General features: G+C 41.1%; 1 protein-coding gene across 11 annotated transcripts in view; it reads right to left on the bottom strand.

The window, feature by feature from the left end:
* The window catches only part of LOC126356163 (pericentriolar material 1 protein-like), a 382055-nt gene that overhangs the window by 289321 nt on the left and 70148 nt on the right, over positions 1–22586 (bottom strand). For all 11 annotated transcript variants that reach the window (XM_050006912.1, XM_050006916.1, XM_050006913.1 and 8 more), the window contains exons 14-15: positions 7866–8002; positions 2833–2997 (exon numbers count right to left, since the gene is read on the bottom strand). In XM_050006912.1, coding sequence (XP_049862869.1) covers positions 2833–2997; positions 7866–8002 — 302 coding nt within the window. The remainder of the gene's footprint in view (positions 1–2832; positions 2998–7865; positions 8003–22586) is intronic.

The following is a 22586-nucleotide window of genomic DNA, read 5'->3' as shown; positions in this document are numbered from 1 at the left end:
TGATACTGCATGAAGAGTTTGACAGAGCACTGAAAGACTTTAAGTCAAAACAAGGCCCCGGGAGTAAACATCATTCCATTAGAACTACTGATAGCCTTGGGAAAGCCAGCACTGACAAAACTCTACCATCTGGTGAGCAAGATGTATGAGACAAGCGAAATACCCTCAGACTTCAAGAAGAAGATGATAGATAATTCCAGTCTCAAAGAAAGCAGGTGTTGACAGATGTGAAAATTAGCGAACTATCAGTTTAGTAAGCCACGGCTGCAAAATACTATCACGATTTCCTTACAGACAAATGGAAAAACTGGTAGGAGCCGACCTCGGGGAAGACCAGTTTGGATTTCGTAGAAATGTTGGAACACGTGAGGCAATACTGACCCTACCCCTCATCTTAGAAAATAGATTAAGGAAAGGCAAACCTACATTTCTAACATTTGTAGACTTAGAGAAAGCTTTTGACAATGTTAACTGGAATACTCTCTTTCAAATTCTGAAGGTGACAGGGATAAAATACAGGGAGTATAAGGCCATTTACAATTTGTACAGAAACCAGATGGCAGTTATACGAGTCAAGGGGCATGAAAGGGAAGCAGTGGTTGCGAAGGGAGTGAGACAGGGTTGTAGCCTATCCCTGATGTTATTCAATCTATATATTGAGCAAGTAGTAAAGGAAACAAAAGAAAAATTTGGAGTAGGTATTAAAATCCATGGAGAAGAAATTAAAACTTTGAGGTTCGCCAATGACATTGTAATTCTGTCAGAGACCGCAAAGGACCTGGAGGAGCAGCTTAATGAAATGGACAGTGTCTTGAAAGGAGGATATAAGATGAACATCAACAAAAGCAAAACAAGAGTAATGGAATGTAGTCGAATTAAATCGGGTGATGCTGACGGTATTAGAGTAGGAAATGAGATGCTTAAAGTAGTAAATGAGTTTTGCTATTTGGGGAGCAAAATAACTGATGATGGTCGAAGTAGGAAGGATATAAAATGTAGACTGGCAATGGCAAGAAAGGCGTTTATGAAGAAGAGAAATTTGTTAACATCAAGTATAGATTTAAGTGTCAAGAAGTCTTTTCTGAAAGTATTTGTATGTAGTGTAGCCATTTATGGAAGTGAAACGTGGACGATAAATAGTTTAGACAAGAAGGGAATAGAAGCTTTCGAAATGTGGCGCTACAGAAGGATGCTGAAGTTAGATGGGTAGATCACATAACTAATGAGGTGGTACTGAATAGAATTGGGAAGAAGAGAAATTTGTGGCACAACTTGTCTAGAAGAAGGGATCAATTGGTAGGACATATTCTGAGGCATCGAGGGATCACCAATTTAGTATTGGAGGGGAGCGTGGAGGGTAAAAATCGTAGAAGGAGACCAAGAGATGAATACACTAAACAGATTCAGAAGGATGTAGGCTGCAGTATGTACTGGGAGATGAAGAAGCTTGCACAGGACAGAATAGCATGGAGAACTGCATCAAACCAGTCTCTGGACTGAAGACAACAACAACAACAACAACAACAACAACAACAACTTCTGTATTATTTACAGATGTCAAAAATTTGCTCCTCCCATTCAACTCAATCGTGCAATTAAAATACAAACCGAAGAGTACAACTGAAAGTTCCTGCCCTGACTGTACAAGAATAAATCATTGGTGAACACAAGCAAGACAGCTAATATGCTGCTCTGTCTATCCAGAAGCCCTCTGCCTATATTAAACACTCAAAAATTGATGTCAAAGAAATTGAATAAGTACCAGGCACATCGTTTTTGGGCATATGAACTGACAGAACACATTAACAGGACCGGCACAGAGAGAAATTGCTAAAAAAAATCCAGGTAGTTTCTGCTATACATTTAGAATCTGGAGCCAATAAAGTGATATACATACGAGTATGCTAGAAAAATCCAGGTAGTCTCTGCTGTGCATTTAGAATCTTCAGCCAATCATGTGATACACTCTAAAAATTGTGTACCATGAACTTACACATTCAGTAATACCATACGGCATCCCATTTGGGAGCTGCTCACAGAAAAATTTCATTGCACAAAAAGGGCTGATGAAAAAATTATTAAAAGATCACCAAAGCAATCCACAGCAAACATTAATCAGATGGGCAAAACATTGAGGAGAAATTATGATGGGATTGGAAACATAGGCAACCTACTCTTTAACAAACTACCCCTACCATTTAGAAATAAAACAAATAATTTTAATAATCTGGTATGAGAGAGGTAAATTTTAGTGAGGGAGGTTATTGTGTTAAATATGACAACAGTCTGTCTACCAAAACTCTTGACACTGAAATCATCCAACTCTTATATAACATCCACAGTTTTCTACTACATTGTCCCATTTTTTTAAATTTTTGGGTGTAATATTTAAAATTAGATATACTTCAGTGTTCTTAGTGCTTTTTTACCACATGCCTACTGTTGATTTAGACAATATGTGGCTGTTGGCATCACAACGCCATTACTGTTCACGAGTAGTAAAGTTTACTTCTAAATTATTTACATTCTGACAGAACTCTTTATTCCATATTTACAACTAATAGCAGTCAATTGCCAGAACTGTAATGTTCCCAGTAACACTGATTAGAACAACATGCACATATGAGTGCATGGCACACTTTACAGTTGCTGAATCGTAAATACTGATGTATCTGAAAAAATAATGTCCATTTCATATCTTATTATTGGACAATATGGCACTGTCATGACTGTATCAGAAAAAAAATATTCTAAAAGTTTCAAGAATGAGATAGCTAACATTAGTAGAGTAGCATGCTTCAGAGTCCAACAAGTTATTGTTGATGGTCTCACCTGTCATGGGGAGCTGCTTCTTTGCTCCCATCATCACTAGCTGTCTCTTGTGCCAGCTGGTCAAGGTAATGTTGAGGCACAGACTGTCCACTGCTCTGGAAATCAACTACTGTTGCAAGAAGCTGTTGCAAATGTTGCAGCCGTGCCCTTGCTTCTTGTAGTTTGCTGTACGTGCAGAAAGAAAAACTGCATTACTATTTTATTCAAAGACTTAATTTTTATTAATGTATTCATTCTGTATATAGGGAAAAGAAGGTAATGCAAGCAATTTTAAAGTTGAGTTTGTAAATAAGAGTGAAACATATTATGTAAACCAACAAATAATAAAATACAATCATACAGCAATAAATGAAGTATCAAACACCAATTTTATGTTTTTCTGTCCATCTACATTTCGGTCTGTTAAAAAAAAAGGAAGACACAGCATTTCAGCAAACAATTACCACTGCTAGCTCAGAGTACTGTCAAAACTAAACTTAGATTGGCTCCTTTTCTGTAAAATGCCAGTACCACAGACACAGAGACAAATTAAATCTGTGAAAAACCTAAGAAAGCAAGCATCTTAATGAAAACTGAACAGAGGATAACCTTGGGTTGCAGAAGAAAATTTTATAGAATGGGAAGCAAGAATAATTTTTCTTGTTGGCTGTGTGCCATATTTGGATTTATATAGGCCATGTATGTATACAGGCCACACCTTAACTTTTGACATAAGAGTATAGTAAGAAGTAAATCTCAAATACTAACCACATAACTAAATTTAAAAGAAAATACAATTACACATATCTCTCTGTTCCCTTCTTCAACTCCTGCATAACTATGAAAGGAATTGTCCGATCTGACATGTCAAAAACTGTCATCAAATTCTTTATACAGTAAAGAATTGCAGAAAGAAAGCAATTACAAAATTTTAGCTGCTAAGACACACTACAAGTATTTTTTTTTAAATGTTAAAAATGGTCAAATTTGTAGCGCACTAGGTGGCTGGAGAATTGTATACCCCTATCATGGCTGTAGCAGACAGAACATGTGCAACAGCGCAGGTGTACAGCCTCGGCTGACAGAGCACTGGTGAATGGATAACAAATCACAACACAATCGTAATTTGAACAAAGCGAATTTCAGTTTCCGTTGATAGCTTCTCTGACAGGTTTGTTCACAGTTACTATTTGCTGAAATTTGCAACCTGTTTAATATCCATAATAACTTAGCGGTTGCCTTTGCTGTATCACCAACTGCTATCAATGGAGATAAAACCAAATTAATTTTACTTTGTGTTTCTACAAGGTCTGTTCAAAAAATTCTGGATCATTCGTAATTTTGCACCAATGGCATGTTGGAGTGAAATGCGGTTGGCATCCCAGCACACACGTGTGTTTAATGTGTAACTGCAGGAAGTTTCATTTTTGTATGTCTGTTAAGTTATTGTTCAGTTCCGTATTGAGAAGAACTTTGAGTCACACAGTTTGCAAACTTCAAGATGGCAGAATTAGAGAACTGATGTCTGCATTAAATTTTGTGTGAAACTCAAGAAAACCTTTACACAGACACACCAAATAATGCAGGAAGCCTATGGTGATGAGTACTTAAGCGATACTCAGTGTTATGAATGGTTCACATGGTTTAAGGATGGCTGGACGGAAGTTAAAGATGACTCTCGTTCAGGACACCCTTTCATGTCTACTGACAATGCTCATGTCAGGAATGTAAACAAAAATGTACGTACCAATCGAAGAATGACTGACAAAGAGATTGCAGAAGAATGTAACAGTTCAGTCTGATCATGTCACGAAATCCTGACACAGCATCTTGGAATGCATTGTGTTGCTGCCAGCTCGCCCCATGGCTCATGAGTCAAGACCAGAAAGACCTTCGTCTTGCAATCTGTTACAAGCTTTTGGACCACGCAGATGAGAATGAGATATTTCTTAAGGGAATCATAAATGGTAATGACGCGCGGGTCTACAGTTGTGGTGTTGAGACCACAGATCAATTTTCACGATGGGTCAGGAGAGGTTCTCCAAGACCAAAAAAAGCTCAAGTGAGGTCAAATGACAAAGACACACTGATAGTTTTCTTTGACTTTTAAGGATTAGTTCACCATGAGTTCATGCCACAGGGACAAACTTTTAATGAAGTGGGACGTGCTGCAATGCCTGTAAGAAAATATGAGAAGGAATTGGCCTGAAATGTAGCGAAACAATTCATGGCTCCCGCATCACGATAAAGCACCCGCACATTCATCCCTGTTGGTAGTGACTATTACACAAAAAAAAAAAAGAGATCACTATGCTGCCTCATCATCCGTACTCTCCAGGCCTGGCCTGTGGACTTATTTTTATTTCCAAAGTTGAAAAACCCGTAGAATAGATGAAGATTTGCAACAAAAGACAAGATAAAATTTGAAAGTGGTGCTTCATGCAATCTAACAAGAGGTATACCAGGACTGCTTCCAGAAGTCAAAATGGGATTGGGAGTGGTGTATCAATTGTAGAGGAGAGTATTTTGAAAGACACCATGCACAATAAGTAAAAAAATAAGCACAGAAAAAATTTTTGAACAAAGTTCCAGAATTTTCTGAACATACCTCATTTTTGCTCAAAGCATCTGTCTTTGTGCAGGTTCCAGAGTTTCACAGTAATGTGGTTTCCAAGTAATGTTTTCAACCTCACAAAGATGAGTATGAAGAATGTGGTATGCAACCAAAATCACCTATTTCTCCTAAAGACCTACAAATGTGTTATTTATTAGTTAATTTCTTGGACATTCATTTGAATGATGTCGACATTTCATTAGACATTGTGGAAACATTAGAAGATCAGGAAATTGATGGTTCTATGAACTGTGGTACCTATGCTTTGAATGGCAAAGAAAAGGAAAGAAAATGCTTAAGATAAGCAATATGCAAAGCCGGTTTTGTGTTGTAACATCTGCACAACAGTACCAAGCAAGATCTGTGAGTCTGGACACTCTGACTTGCACATGAGATGAACATTACTGATGTCCATGCTTCTTTGATCTGGTTAAACGGATTCGGAACATTATAGTGAATAGGAAGTAGCAAAATTACAAGGTTTACTTCAACCAAATGTGTAGAGGACATATCATTGATCAGAAATACGAGTACTATAGAAAAATTTGTAGCTGATATGAAGACAAAGCTTCTCATTATCTCCTAAAATTCTGTGTATAAAAGGCAATCACTCAGGTTTTTGCACTGATAAGTATCAGTGAATTACTGTTTCCACAGGTTTATATCTATTTTCAGGTACCTCATAGCAAACTAGAACCAAAATTTTAAAAAAAAAAAGACTGTTTAGTTGCAGATATCTTGCACAATCTGGAAAAATGGGAGAGGAGAATTTTCAATATTACATCTGAAACCTCTTCTTACCAGTTGCGGAAAATAACTCACTGCTTTTGCTGGGCTCTTGGTCTGGACATAATGGCACCTCTGGCTGTAGGATGCTGATGAAAAGGCTGTTAATATAATTCAGATTCCACCTGGAACTAATAGTGTGATTCAGCCTCTTAAAAAAGAAATTTTTGTGTTGAGTCTAAAGTATTTTTTAGTAAATTGTCAGACAATGTAATTACTGACATCTCTTTGTCATTTCCAGTTTATTAGTGGAACATTATTGTTAAACTTCAGTCATTTCTGCACTGTCAGTTTGCATCACCATGTTTTATAAATTTTATCAGGTATGCCAGATATGCAGTACAATATCCAGAACAATGGCCACAGCCATTTATTACTCCATCCTAATTCTGTCTAAATACAACTAACAATTACTGTGGAGTGCCTGACTGCATTAATTTTTATTTTATCAGGTATGTCTGATGTAATGAAAAGTTTATTTTGTCATCCAATAGACATTTTGCATTTTTGTGGTAAGTACATTGAATAAACAAGGAACTGTTTCATTGTTAGTAAACGGTGCAATTATTCAAACATTATCATAAGCACTACACTGCAGAAATTGTTATAAAATACTCGTATTTCATGCACCAAAGTATAGTTCTGACTGATGGAAGTTGTCTGTAATGTATCATCATACGCTGCCTAGATTTGCTTTCCTCTGCTAGTCACTTGTGTAATAATTATATCTGCAACAGTTTAGCTGTCAATATGAACTGCCAGTTATTCAAACTATTAATGATTTGAAACATTTGTGGTATGGTTTACATGCTTAAAATTCATGTGTGTTCACTTTGGACTTTCTGCTATGTGGCACTACATTATCCTGTCTACTCATTCATCGACTTGCACACTGGGCAGCAAGGGCATTACAAACCACTTTTTATAAGTGGTTCTTCATGCAGCAGAAATGTGTAGCTTTTAACATTTTTCGTTTCCTTAGCAGTCAAAATGTTGACAGCATATTTCTTTTGGCATATTTTACTGGGTGAAAAATTTCAGGGCAGGCTTTGACATGCCGCATTGGATAATTCCCTTGTAACAGTGATTCAAAACACACACACAAAAACACACACACACACACAGGAACGCTGTATTTTGTGAACATCAAGGTCCACTGTGTGTATTTGAAAATAGCTATCAGATTATAGCATCCTGAGATGACAGTGACCTGGTGTGTGTGTGTGTGTGTGTGTGTGTGTGTGTGTGTGTGTGTGTGTGTGTTCCTTCCTCTGAAGACAAACTTAGTCCAATGGGTTAATTTACATTTGAATGAACTTTAAATGTGCCTGTTTGGCATTCAATGCCTTCAATGCCTCTTCTATGTGGTGACTAACACTCTACACTATTTTACACAGAAGAGTATATTTTTAAGTGACTGTATGATTTGTGATATCTATCCACAGTTTTATAAAAATGAGTTGTTGTCTCAATTGCCAAACATGGTAATGCTTCTAAGCTTTCTTCAAAAGTCTTCTAAATTAGCAACAAAATGTAAAATGAAGCTTACACGTGTAATTTTTAACATGGACTGTTCTAATCTGTAACTAAAAGCAGGCCAGTAATTATAAACAAAGAGCAAACATAATTAGTATTTATTTTAACTGAAACTTACATTGCTTTATTGTGGATGTCACGTGCTCTCTCCCGTTCACCTTCACTGCTGATGTTATCAGGTTTGTTACGAACACAAAGATTTACTGCAAGTTCATTCTCCTGCTCTGCTTCATTCTGCTCAGGATTGTCTCTGTCCTAAAAAGTGCAAATGCAGTAAGTATCATTTGTATATTATTATAGTTCTGTTTCAAACATCCAGTGCTTACTGCATAGCAAGATTACCATCAAAACATAGATCCAGGACACAATAAATTTTATCAGCAAGTTATTCAGAACCTACTTTCCTGCTTCAATTACAGACTCTTGCATTATCTGAGTCTCTGAAATCGTCACCTAGAACTCAATGGAATTTCTTGCAGTTGTTACTACTTTTCAGCAGTCCCTCTATGTAGTGATAGTGGTAATATGGTTGTGTATATAGGCTAGATCCTTCACCAGATGTTCCTGGAATGTATCTTCAATGATTAATTTCCTGTAAACTGGAGTCCTTCATTATCCCACTGATTGTTTTACACTGTCCCAGACTGTTCTGAATGTAAGACCGTGTGTTGTTTTTGCTGTTTTCTTCAGTCTGCAGACCAGTTTAATGCAGCTATCCACGTTAGTTTCTTCATAACTATTGCACTCTACATCCACCTGAATCTGCTTACTGTATTCAGTCTTGGCCTGTCTCTACAATTTTCACTTCCCACACTCCCCTCCATTGGTAAATTTACAATTTTTTTAATGTTTCAGGATATGTTTGTCAATTAGTCCCTTATTTTAGTCAAGATGTACCATAATTTTTTTCCCACACTCTGATTCAGTACCTCCATTACCTGATCTCCCACTCTGTCTTCAGCATTCTTCTGCAACACCACATTTCTGTTCTCTTCTCACACAAATTTCTCCATTCTTAATTACTGACTGACTTTTAAGTAGCTAGGTGGACTTGTTACTGGGTGTAAAGCACGTCAATTGAAATATTCTCCCATTATACAACTTATCTTTATCATGTTCATAATATTATTGTATTGTGAGTCCAAGCAGAAAAATGCAGTATGACTATGAAGTCTTTTGTTATGGATACCTTGGGAAAAAGGTTCTTGTTCAACTTGTCATGTCAGGTTTGGGTAAAATTCCAAGATTTTGCTGACTCCCTCCATCATCATTGTCGTCAGGGGCTACTTGAAAGCAGTGAAATCTGGATTTTTTCCTGGACATGGCTATGATTTTGGGCTTTGAGCTCAGTATCCTGTATTTGCTAGTATTGTACAAATAAACTGTGTTATACTGGTATTTACAACACAAATAAATCCCACCAGTAAACAGAAAGAGTACCTATCTGAAACTAACATATTATCATCCCCCCCCCCCCCCCCCCCCACACACACACACAAAGAAAATATTATGGCTCATATTAATAGTTACTGCACTAAGGTGGTGGCTTGTTTGTGGGTTAAGAGAAGTCACAGTGATTTGCTTGTTCAAATCATGAAATGTACCAAGAAGTAATGTTATACAGCTATTCAAATTACCAAGTTCATCAAGCACAGTAGGATTTTCAATAAAACTGATAGCAACAAGAGAAGCAAGATTATTTTCTCTGAAACATATGCTTATAAGAAACTGAATTAGAGATAGCTGTTATGATGGAAAGGGAACGCTCTTATCATCACAGCAAACAAAATAGTTTGGAGTGTCACATTACTGATCTCCTCTGACAAGTGTATTGGCAGTTGACACAAGAATAAAGTGCAGAATGGGCAAGACAAGCAATATCAGCACATCTGTTTGTGGCCACACTGTGTGAGAAATTCCATCTACAACATTATGCAGGCACAGAGCTATTTACTTGTCATTGTGTCAAGCATTTACTGCAAGTTTATAACACTTGGAAGACAAACCACAGTGCAAAAAACCTTTGCCAATTAAATGATGGACAACAACAACGTTTGAGCAGATGTACTATCCAGAACCATCTTCTCACTATGGTGTACGGAAGTCACTGTCCCACATGTGTGCCTCTGTTCATTGTGTCACCTGGCATACAGATCACCATGAGCACAAGGACAGTACCATCAGATACTCCCAAATACTGAAAAAAGGCTGCATGGCCATATGAGTTGTAGTACACATTGGTAGGAGGATACAAATATGTCAAAATACACAATTTGGCAATGCATCCCACTTGGCAATGTGGCACTGGTCTGTCGTGTGTGTGTGTGCAATGTGGCACTGGTCTGTCGTGTGTGTGTGTGTGTGTGTGTGTGTGTGTGTGTGTGTGTGTGTGTGTGTGTGTTTGAGGTTTACAGGTGCTAAACAGCGTGGTCATCAGCGCCCAAACGCATAGAAACAGGAACACATGCGGTGAAGGGACGAAGATGGACACCGAACAAGGAGAACAGCTAAAAGACACAGGCCTGACGCAGTTCCAAATGCTCACATACAGAGGCAAAACAAGAGGAGAAGAAACACACTAAAAATGGAAAGGAAACACAAGGAAAAGAGAACAGAAACCGAAGGGAAACAAGGAGGTAATCGTGACTGGTGGACCACTTACCTAAAACCTGGGTGAGCCAGTCACCCAGCAGCACATTAAAACCCTCTCCCTAAAATCCGAGGCAACAGATTGGACAGGACACAAAACCGTAAGACCTTAACCACAGTCGCTGCGTCGTCTTACAAAATAGAGGGCAAATCCGGTGGCAAAGAAACCACCGCCCGCTGGTCAGAGAACAAAAGACAGTCAAGTAAAATGTGGCGCACAGTAATCTGGACGCTACAAGCACTGCAGATTGGGGGGTCCTCCCACCAGAGTAAAAAACCATGCGTTAAGGGATTGTGCCCGATGCGGAGGCGAGTGAGGAGAACCTCATCCCGCCTGTATGACTGGTAGGACATACGCCATGGTCGCGTAGTGGCCTTTACCAGACACAGCTTATTGTCAGAAACTGCCAGCCACTCCTCTTCCCATTGATGCATAACACGAAAACACAAAAGGAAGGTTACAGCATGGAGGGGGACGGCACATTCAACAACATGAGGGAGCGAACATGCATCTTTGGCAGCCACATCCGCCAGTTCGTTTCCCCTAAAACCCACGTGCCCCGGCACCCAGCAGAAAGAAACCTCCTTCCCCTGCCGTTGCAGGTGGAGTAGGGAATCATGGATGTTCTGGACGACCGTATCCGCTGGGTACAAGTGTTGCATGGTCTGAAGGGCACTCAGGGAGTCAGAACAGATGAGGAACTTAAGACTGGGAACACATCTCATCTGCTCCAATGCCCGCAAGATTGCAAACAATTCAGCATCGAGGATGGTAAACGCCGCAGGAAGCTGTAACTTGACGACTCGATCAGGGAAAACAACAGCACAACCAACAGAGTCCCCCTGTTTAGAGCCATCTGTGAATACAGGTACATGGTCCGGATGCTGGTTTAAAATATCGTAAAACAAGGAGGTAAAAACAAACGCCGGAGTGCAGTTCCCCCGGTTCTCCGACAAGTCTAGAAGGATGCTGGGCCTCTGGAGCAACCAGGGAGGCAGGCGAGTAAAACCTTGTCGTTGGGGGGCCACATGCTCCACACCAAGGGACTCAAGCAAATGCTTGGCACGAATCCCAAATGGTCTCGTTGCCCTGGGACGACTGGAAAAGAGACGTTCCATAGGCGGTCGAGCTACGGTAGGGTACCCAGGGGAGGTAGGACAGGCAAGGAAATGACACACCCGTCGCACCATGAGGAGTTTTCGCCGGATGGCGAGCGGCGGTTCCCCTGCCTCATCACACAGGCTGGGGATTGGACTGGTATGGAAGGCCTAGTGGCCAGCCTGATACCCTCATGGTGTACTGGGTCAAGGATCTTCAGATACGAAGGCCTTGCTGACCCATACACGGTGCAAGCACAGTCAAGACGCGAACGGACGAAAGCCCTATAAAACTGCAGCAAACGCGCCCGATCTGCTCCCCAGGACCGATGGCTCAGACACTTCTAAATATTCAGTGCCTTCAGGGCCCGCACCTTGAGGTCTTTAAGGTGAGGCAACCACGACAACTTGGAATCAAAAGTGAGGCCCAGGAACCTCACAGTGTCTCTAAAAGGAAGAACGGTGTCCCTCAGACGCAATTCAGGGGAGGTAAAAAGATGCCGAGAACGATTAAAATGAACACACACAGATTTGTCTGCAGAAAAGGTAAAACCCGTCTTTGTAGTCCATGCCTCTAAGTGCTTTATCGTAAGCTGCAACTGCCCACTAGCAGTGACAAGACTGGAGGAAGAACAGAAAACATCAAAATCGTCCACAAACAAGGAGCATTGGGCAGGACTCCGGATAGTGGACGTGATACTGTTAATAGCGACGGCAAAGAGGGTGACACTTAAAATGCTGCCCTGAGGAACACCATTCTCCTGCACGTACAAATCAGATAGCACATTACCAACCAGATACCGAAAGAGGCGGTGAGAAAGAAAGGACCGAATGAAGATGGGGAGACGGCCATGAAAGCCCCACTCATGGAGTTGATTGAGGATAAGGCGGCGCCAAGTAGTGTCATACGACTTATTAATGTCAAAGAAGTCCCCTAGACAATGCTGATTACGTAGGAAGGCCTGTAGGATGGCGGCCTCAAGCAGGGTCAAATTGTCTATAGTGGAACGACATCTCCGAAAGCCACACTGAGAGGGGCTAAGGAACTGCCTGGTCTCGAGCAGCCAAACCAGGTGCTGGTTGACCATGCGTTCCAACGTCTTCCCAACACAGCTCGTCAAAGCAATACTGCGATAACTACTGGGATGCGTTCAGTCCTTCCCTGGTTTGAGCAGGGGAATCAAAATCGCCTCCCTCCACGAGTCAGGGTACGTGCCGGATAACCATATCATATTGAAACAGTTCAGGAGAACTTCCTTGGATGGCAGCAACAAGTGCCGCAGCGTGCTGTACCAGATTTGATCATGACCAGGCGCAGTATCATGAGCCACAGACAGCGCAGAATCCAGTTCCCACATTGTGAAGGGGCAGTTATAGGGTTCAGAATTTAGAGACCGGAAGTCCAAGTGACCCCTCTCGATGGCAGTGCGGTAGTGGCAGAAATCTGGATCACAGTTAATAGTGGCGGTAGAGTCCGCAAAATGCATGGCCAGTGTCTGGGCAATGTCTCTCGGCGCCGTGAGGAGACATCCGTGATGCAGCAATGCCGTGACAGGTAGCTGGCTGATGGCTTCCCATTCTTTCATACAACTAGTGGAGCGAGAGATGGAGTTCAAGAACGATTGCCATGACCGTCGTTTGCTCTCTTTAACCACTCGCCGCGCTCTGGCCCTTGCCACCCGAAAGGCCGCAAGATTGTCAGCTGTGGGACGGCACTTGAAGCGGCGCAGAGCTGCACAGCGGGCTCGGATGGCTGAGCGGCACTCAGTGGTCCACCAAGGGACAGGGCGCCTCTTGGGATGACCTGATGACTGTGGGATTGACAATTCAGCAGCATGGGAGATCACGGCTGTAACATGGTCTACCCATTCGTGGACGCTGGCACGGTGTTCCAAAACAGCCAGTTGGCTGAAAAGTGTCCAGTCAGCTCTGCAGAGGTGCTACCGGGGCGGCACTGGTAATGCGACAGCCTCATCCAGGAGGCGAATCCAAAGGGGGAAGTGGTCACTAGAATGGAGGTCAGGTGCAGCCTCCCACAGAGCAGAATCCGCGAGTGCTGGAGAGCAAAAGGAAAGGTCAATAGCCGATGACGACCCGGAAGCAGTACAGAAATGAGTGGGAGCACCAGAGTTGAGGAGGCACAGTTCTTCAGACATCATGAGGCTTTCCAGAATGCGACCCCTGGGGCAAGTAGTCAGAGAGCCCCAAAAGACATTATGAGCGTTGAAGTCCCCCAGAAGAAGAAATGGGCGGGGGAGTTGGCTAATAAGGTCCGTGAGAGCCTCAGAGTCTATCGCATCCAGAGGCGGTAAATAAACTGAACAGACTGTGAGCCTCCGACCCACAAGAATGTCAACTGCAACTGCTTGCAAGTCGAGACGAGAGGGAGCTCAGATGAGGGGTGCATTTCACGGACAAAAACCGCAACACCACCCTTTGCCCTTTCCCCCGTCAGATCATCTTTTCGATATACGGTATAGCCCCGTAAAGAAGGAGCATCAGTGGCCCGAAAATGAGTCTCTTGGAGACATATGCACAAGGGGCACTCTCGTATAAGGAGTTGTAATTCGGCCACATTCCTCCTGAACCCATTCAGGTTCCACTTGGGAGCCAGTGATCAGGGTGGCTGAACTTTCACCCTGCCTCTGTGCTTTGGAGGAGAGACCGTACTGGCCGGAGATTTATTCCTGGGGCGAGAAGATCGCCCCCGGTCGACATCAATGTCCATAAGCTCCGATGACGACCCATGGGAGATGTCAGACGGTACGATGGCCTCGTCATCGGACCGACGCTGACTAGTCTCCTCAGGTGGCAAAACCTTCACCTTCTGAGGCTTTGTCTTGGGGGGCTTAGAATGCAGAGCCTTGTCAAAAGCTGGAGGTTTACTCGCCTGGGCAGAAGGCGCCATATGGGGAGAAGCAGGAAGTACCCCAATGTCAGCAACCACGGCCTTGTTCGATGTAGCGGGGAGAGCCGCAGATTGCAAAACAACCGCAGCAGCACATGTGCACTGGCAAGCACAGGTATTAGTGCTAACATTAGCAACCTCCGTTTGCGTAGCAACAGTGGCCAGTTGTACCGGTTTTTTGAGAGCGGAAGCGAAAGATGTTGAAAACACAGGAGGTTGCATGGCCTTAAAGAGCTTCTTGGCCTCACCATAGGGGATGCGCTTAGATGTTTTAATCTCCTGTACCTTCCGTTCTTCGAGATAGATGGGGCAGATCCAGCTCCAGACAGGGTGACTCCCAGAGCAATTCACGCACTTCACAGGCGATGAACAATCGGCTCCGTCATGGGCAGGCTGACCACATTTACCACAAGTGGCTATCCCATTGCACCCCAACGTAGTATGCCAAAAGCGCTGACATTTAAAACAGCACATTGGGCTGGGGAAATATGGCCGTACTGGCAAACGTAAGAACTCCGCTTTAACATGCTCTGGGAGTCTCGGGCAACTGAACGTGAGAATAAACGAGTCAGACTTGACGAGGTCCCCATTGACTCGTTTCATAATATTTTGCACGTCAACAATACCTTCGTCAGCCCACTCAGATTTTAACTCGTCTATGGGGATATCCACCAAGTCCCTACACATCACAACACCCTTACTATAATTCAAAGTGGAGTGGAGCTCGGTCTCGACAGTGTACTCTCCTAGACAGGTTGCTTTCCGAAGGGCAGCGACTTGACGGGAACTAGAAGTCTCAACTAACAGAGTCCCATTGCGCAGTCGCTTTACAGATTTCAGTGTTCCTGCAATTCCCTCAAGACCCTTGTGGATGTAAAAGGGAGAAACCCTCTCAAAGCTACCCTCCTTCCTTTTAATAATGAAAAACACATTCTGATTATCAGCATGTGCTCCGTTACTACATTCTGTTAAATCTCTAGCAACACCAGGCGCTGGAGGACTCGCAGCGCGTATCCACTTTTTCGATGGGGTGTGTTTTCCTACCAGTGGCCCACCCAAGCCACTGGGAGGGGGAAATGTAGAGGTCGAAGGGTCCATTGCGGTCACACGAGCAGCTAGGGAACTAAAAGTCCGCTCAGACAGAGCCCCGCGTGCCTGAGTAAGCCTTATACAACTGGGGTGCAGCAGGTGCCCCAGAGGTTGCCAGCTTGCGACTGTTCCACCCCAACAGCCATGCATCTTCTAGGCGCGGAGCACACCGAAAGATTGAGGGGTTTTTATAGAGGTTGGCCTTCCTCACAATCCAGGCGGTCAAGCCAAGATTACCATTCCCCACAGCACACAACATTTCACCATCGCGTCGTACGGTGGTCGCTGAAGCATGTCCGGGGGTTACGGTGACAGGACACTGGTGGCGCAGACCAGTCCCCAGCTCAGGACCCCGGGGTCGCTGAGCACCTGGGGGAGGTCTGTCATGGGGTGTAGGTAAGTTTCTCATGTGTGCAATGTTTATGTAGAATGAATTAAGGCTCTTGATACATCCACCATTTTCTCTCTCTGTTGAACAAACCTACTATCTGATCATACACATGATCAAACATATCCATTTATTCACCCACATCACCCAGATAATACAACATTTGTTTCTGTGATATATGTAGCAGATGACATTATAAACAACATGAATCTGGTTAAATAAAAAGCTGCAGCTTGGTTTGATACATATGATTTACTATTTAAATGACAAAAAGCCATGACTACGTTGTTCAAGCTATCAACACTTAACAACAAAATTACCTGGAATTCTTATGAAATATCTACTGAGGACTTTGGTGGCCTCTGGAACTTGAGGATACGAAAGTACAGCATATTTTGCATTTTTAAAATTTGTGTTAAGCTAAGGATTAGTACTAAGGGAAAACTGCAAAAACATAAATGTTTTTCTTATAAATCAGATGAATGCAATCAAAGTGAAGGCAAGAACACACTGAAGGCCTTTGTTAGATAAATCTGAGATCTTAATAGTAATTAACATATTCTTACTATGTCGATGATGTATTTGCGTAACTACTGAACATATCTGTAATAAATCAACGATATAAGTACAATACCAGAACCTGTACATCTCTAGTCTTACCAAAAAAGATTGGCAGAAACTAAAAACTGCCATGATTATACAGTACTGAAAGTGTGTAACCAAATCTCAAATTCACCCAATGTATGGCTGTCAAATTTTTTAAGGAAAAACTTCATAGTTTCTTATGAGCAAATCCATTTTATTCGTTAGAATAATTCCTTCATAAGTCAAATACAATTATAACTTTGTAATAATACATTTATGGAAAATTTTATGTTGAGAAACATTGTTATTAATGAAGTCTACTGCTTTTCTTTCCGCCAAATGACTAACAAATAATTGAAATCTAAATATGACATGAGAACAGAGATGAGAGAGAAATCCAAAATAAATTTTCTATGCGAGAAGACACACGGAGAAGAAAAAATGTTAGTTCAAGACAACAGCAACAACAACCAACAGCGAATAATAAAATAAATAACCTGAACACGTTAAACAATGTAGGCAGAAACAGTCTGCTAATTACAGTGAAGAAGACATGTCAAGTTGCAGAATGCACAATTACAAGACACTCACATATAGCTTTCAACCACAGCCTTCATCAGTCAAAGATGCACAAGCACACACGACCACCCACTCCAGCATCTCAGGTCACAATGCTGACAATGTTGCATTCTCGCAACATGCTGGAGTTGGCAATTGTATGCCGGAGGCATGCATGCTTGCTTGCACGCGCACACGTGTGTGTGTGTGTGTGTGTGTGTGTGTGTGTGTGTGTGTGTTTTACTGACAAAGCCTGTGGCTAAAAGGTATATGTGAGTGTTTTTTAATTGTGCCTGTCTGCAACTTGGTCTGCCTTCTTCATGGTACGTCGGGTCTGTCTTTTACTGCATTGTTGATGTTACTACCTGGAGTTCACATTGCTTGAACATGTTAAAATGAGAGAAATTGAAAGGAAATGAAGCATGACAGAGAAGCCTTATAAAATGAGAAATAAGGGACAATTGAGATGTAAATCTTGAATTGAAATGTATCCAGTGTGGGCAGGAAGAAGCAAGTGACTATTGTAAATGTGAAACAACTTTAATAAAAATTAATATATTTGTTTAAAAGGAATTGTGATTCTTTCTGTACAATTGTACAATTTGATCTCCAGGGTTAAATGTCTGTCGCTGAATGAGAAATGCTGAGGTGGCCTCTTTACATCAAGCGTAGCATTCAGTGATACTGGAACAGAAATGGTGGTGGCCTGTGCATGAGCATCTTTTTACTTTGCTTCCATGGACATCAGAAGCTGCCACACAAAGCTAATGAATATAGGACATTGCTAGAAGTGGTTATCCTAGGATGTCAATGTCTGAGGAAAATGACCAATTTGTGCAGGAAGTGTTCATACGGGGCCGGGGAAAAAAACACTCCACGCTGTTGTGACCATCTCATGGAGTATGGTGAAATCATGGTATGCTCGTTCAGAGACTTCTCCCAGTAGTTATTGTCAAACATAATCTGAAGTGATGAAGCCGTGTTTCATATGGCAGAATATAAACAGTCACAATTCCCATTACTGGGCACAAGATTCTCCACATGCCACCAATGAGAAAATGCAACATCAGTCTAAGGTAATGAATAGTGCCGTGCAGTATGACATCGACACAACTTAGCAATCCATTCCTTCTTGGAAACACAATTAAACTCAGATCAGTAGCTAGCCACACTATAAAACAGATTTTGCCAAATGTGTCCATGTATGAGAATATTACTGACCTCATCTTTATACAACAAGGTGCACCACTGCATTTTGCAATCAACGTACATGAACGGCTCGACAAAGATTATGTGAGCTGTTGGTTGGGCTCTGTGGTCCTCAAGAGTGCCCAATGCAAAGATCTGGTCACACAATGTGCACATTTACTTGTGTGGATGGGTGAAGAAGGGAGTTTATGAGACAAAATCATGTATGTTAGATGATTTGATGATTTGGAAGCTGACACCTAGCATGTTCTCACCTATGTATCACAAGAGTTCCATTTGAAGTCAGTTGAGAATGCACCCAAGCAACTACAAAAATGACATCCATGCAGAATTTCCATTGAAAAAAAAAAACTGCTACTATACCAGTCATAAAACACTTTGTTTCAATAAAACAGACCAATTATTTTACGAAATATTAGCTATTTCCTGCAGACACTAACTTCCCACTGATTCTGTAATTCCAAGATTATAAAATGTATGCTCTAATAGAGCTCATTTAAGTAAAATGTATTAGTTTGTGGATTACACTCGGTTTTTATTGTAAAGTAGAAACCACTGTTCAAAAGAATAGCAATATCCAACTTTGTCTTTTGATTTATTTTACAGGTAAATTTAATTTTTTTCTGATATTGTAAACTAGCTGACAAACACAGCATTGCCTAGGTATTCATTTTGCCAACTTTATATTTAAAAAAAAAAAAAAAAACTGTGTTGTGTAATATCAAAGAAACTTCATTTCCATGTATGCGTGAAAACACCTTCAAAATTATGAAACAGTCATACAAAGAAATATATCAACCTACAAATGTATAATAAGGCAGCCAAATTGAGAAACATAAGAGGGCTATACAGAAAGCAACTGGCATTTTGGTCTATCACAGCAGTGAGCAGGGCTACACTCACCATCTTGGTGCCACAACATTCCTACACTCAGTATGCATCCAGTGGTGGTAGCATGTGATTTGTGTCTCTGATACTTTGCTTTCTGCGACATGTTAAAATGTTTGTTGCAACAGAAAATCTTGTCACTTGTGATGTGCAGTCTATGATTAGGCTTTTGTTGGCAAAAACTGCAAACCAATTGAAACTTATTACAACTTTTGTAATGTGTACAGAAAAGGAATAATGAGTGAAGCCGAGTGTGGCAACAGTGCACTAATTTTAAAAACAGCTGTACCAGGACCGCAGTGGTAGGTCTACCCTTGTGACTGATGAACTGCTGATGAAAATCAATGACAACATTTGTGTAATTGTTCATTTCATGATTACAGAACTTTTGGAACATTTCCCCCAAATTTCGCAGAGTTTGGTGCATGAAAGTGTGGCAGAGGAGCTTGGTCAAAACAAATTTTTGGCTCTGTGGTTTCCAAAAATCCTAATGGAAAACCACAAAAAACAGACCGGTTGCAGCACTGACCTCCATCAAAGATTACGAGAAAAATGGTATTGTGAAACAAAGATGCAGTTAATGAAATGAAGATATGCATTCTCCCACTGAATCGAGGAAATGTTTGCAAATGCAGTTGGCAAGAAACATCATGGCAACTGTGTTTCTGGACTCAGAGAGTGATTCTCATCGATTTCCTCGAACATGGGACAATAATTAACTCAGAGAGGTACTGTCAAACACTGACAATGTTAAGGTGGGTAATAAAGAACAAAGATTGGCGGAAATTTAGTGCAATTTTTTTTTTCACAACAATGCACGTCAATACATGGCCAATCGTCCCAAGAGCTCCTACAGGGTTTTGGACGGGAGTTGTCTGTTCATCCACCATACAGCCCAGATTTGACACCAACAGACTACCATCTCTTCACAGTAATGAAGACATGGCTCTTTACACAACACCTTGACACTGACACCAAACTGTATGCTGGTATAAACCAGTAGTTGCAATCGTAGGTGGCAGATTTCTGCAGAGACAGTATTGACAAACTTGTGCCACGATATGATAAGTGTGTCTCAATCAGAATGGCAATTATGTAGAGAAACAGCTTATGAGTTTGTCTTTAATACACATATAATAAAATTTGGTTTTTCCATATTGTTAACTTTTTATTTAAAAACATCTGTTACTTTCTAGAGAGCCCTTGTAGTATGTAAAATACAAACTCTCTGTACTGTTTGTTTAACTCAGAACTTGATTATAAATGATATTTTCAATTACATATCCAGGAGCTACAATGAATAACTTCTCGGGTGAGTCCATTCTTGAGCAAGTAACATAACACTGTCCATGAGGAAAACATGGAGATGTCAAATCCAATCTCCATTATTTAATAGTTTGCCCCAATGATTTGTTACTTTTTATGGCAAATGAAAGTCTCTCTGGAAATTGCAGTCTCTTGAGATGAAAGTGATGCAGTTGTTTTGCGTGTCTAGAATGTGATTTTGTTAGCGTCCCTGTGGCAAAGCCTATTCACAACTCAACAGATCGCTCCTGTTTCTGCCTACAGTGGTTTTTGCTTCACAGCTGAAAGATGTCAAAGCTGTTGCCAGGTGTCAGGGACTTCTTTAAGTTGACCATCTGTATGAGTGTCATAGAAGTAAAGAATAAATGTATTAAAACTTCATGCACGATGCGGCATTTTTTCACAGGTCTCAGTGTTTATGACAACATTGCAACAGTTTTTCATGCATCTCAGTGTTGATGACGTGATATCTCCTGATCTATGTGTTACACAATGATATAATTTTGTAAGTACACTCAGCATTATTTAAGGAGACTTCCACAAAATGTGTTGCAAATAGAGTTAATAGTGAAGAAATAATAAATTTAAATGTCATGCACATGTGGCAATTTTTCATGCATCTCATCATAATATTTAACACAGACAATTTAATAATATTTAACACATCAATATCAAGAGTAATTAAATCATTTATGGAAGGTGGCTGCAATAATAATGGTAACAAATTCAAACAGTTCAGATGAGGTAATCATTTATGAGTCACAACAATTTTTTTCAGGAAAAATTATATTTACAAATCAACTATTCCCTTAGAAATAATAGGACAAAGTCTTAATTTACAGATGTGCAAATCTTCAGAGGACTTATCACTGGCTCATATAGCTAAATATTGATTGTAGTCTCTGACTTCTGGAAGGGCACACTGTATGAACCATACAAATTGCATTTGTGAAAAGAAAGAATCATAAATAAGAACACTGAATCTAAGAATATCTATTACAAACAATTTGGAGACAGAATGACTCAATGTTCACCACTACAGAGAAAAAGCAACACCGGAAATCCTGAATAAAAACAATTAAAAGAGACCAGTGGAAAAATGCTCCTATTGGAGCACAAAAAGGGTGCATATGCTACTGTTTAGACAATGACTGAAAAGTAGGGTACCAGGTGCCTCATCCTACCTTATGCAGAACTTTTAAAAATCTTCCCAAAAATGCTGGCATGCAAACATATTCATGCTCTTTTTGACACGGAACTCAACTCTTACTCCCACAGGCTCTCCTAATTGTAACTCGGCCACACCAACTAGTCCATTGCTGTAAGTTGCTCATACCTACCCTCTTCCACTTGCCACTCACTCATTTGGCCCAATTCATTGTCACTATCCCTTTGTGCCTCTCTAACTGCCAATGTCTCCTGTCTCACAGCCACAGACCCCTCCATTCTGGAACAACATGCTACTGTCTCCTCTCACCGTCACTGTCACTGTCACTGTCTTCCTCCTGCTACCTCTTACTATTACTATTTAGTTCATTCCTTGCCACTGCTACCGTCTCTTCTCACTGTCACCATCTCTCTCTTCCTTGTTGTCACTGTCACAGACTCTATCTCTTATTATAACTGGCTGTCACCAATTTCCACTTGCTCCTGATCTTTATTCCTCTTGCACTCGCATTGTTCCCTTCACTCTTTTCCTAGCACTGTTCTGTCACTTTCAACTATGTTCCACTGCCACTGAATCCCTCTTTTTCTCTCACACTGCCATGGTTTCATTTGCTATTTCTATATCACACCCACAGTCTATTATGTTCCAGTATTAATTACTTTTCCATCTCTTCCCCAGTGATACTGACTACTACAGCATGTGGTTCCAGAATCCTTTTGATGACAAACACACAGTACTGTGTATTTCTCTGCGCTGTATCACTTTATAAACTAAGTTTTTGCCTCACACTGGATTTCACGTGCATATTTCACATGCACAGGTAGGGTAACTTTGAATCGTTGTATGTCAAAAATGGATAAAGACATCAATAAAATTCTCAAGGATGTTCAAGATTGTGATCTTAGGAATATATTGTAAAAATTTTAGCCACTTGTTTTGCATAGCCATCTTGGTATCCACAGCTCAGTTTTGGTACCCAAAAACCATGTTTTTG

Source organism: Schistocerca gregaria, chromosome 3, assembly GCF_023897955.1.
Source record: "Schistocerca gregaria isolate iqSchGreg1 chromosome 3, iqSchGreg1.2, whole genome shotgun sequence".
In the NCBI taxonomy this organism is placed as follows: domain Eukaryota; kingdom Metazoa; phylum Arthropoda; class Insecta; order Orthoptera; family Acrididae; genus Schistocerca; species Schistocerca gregaria.
This window is presented reverse-complemented; position numbering and strand designations above follow the sequence as displayed.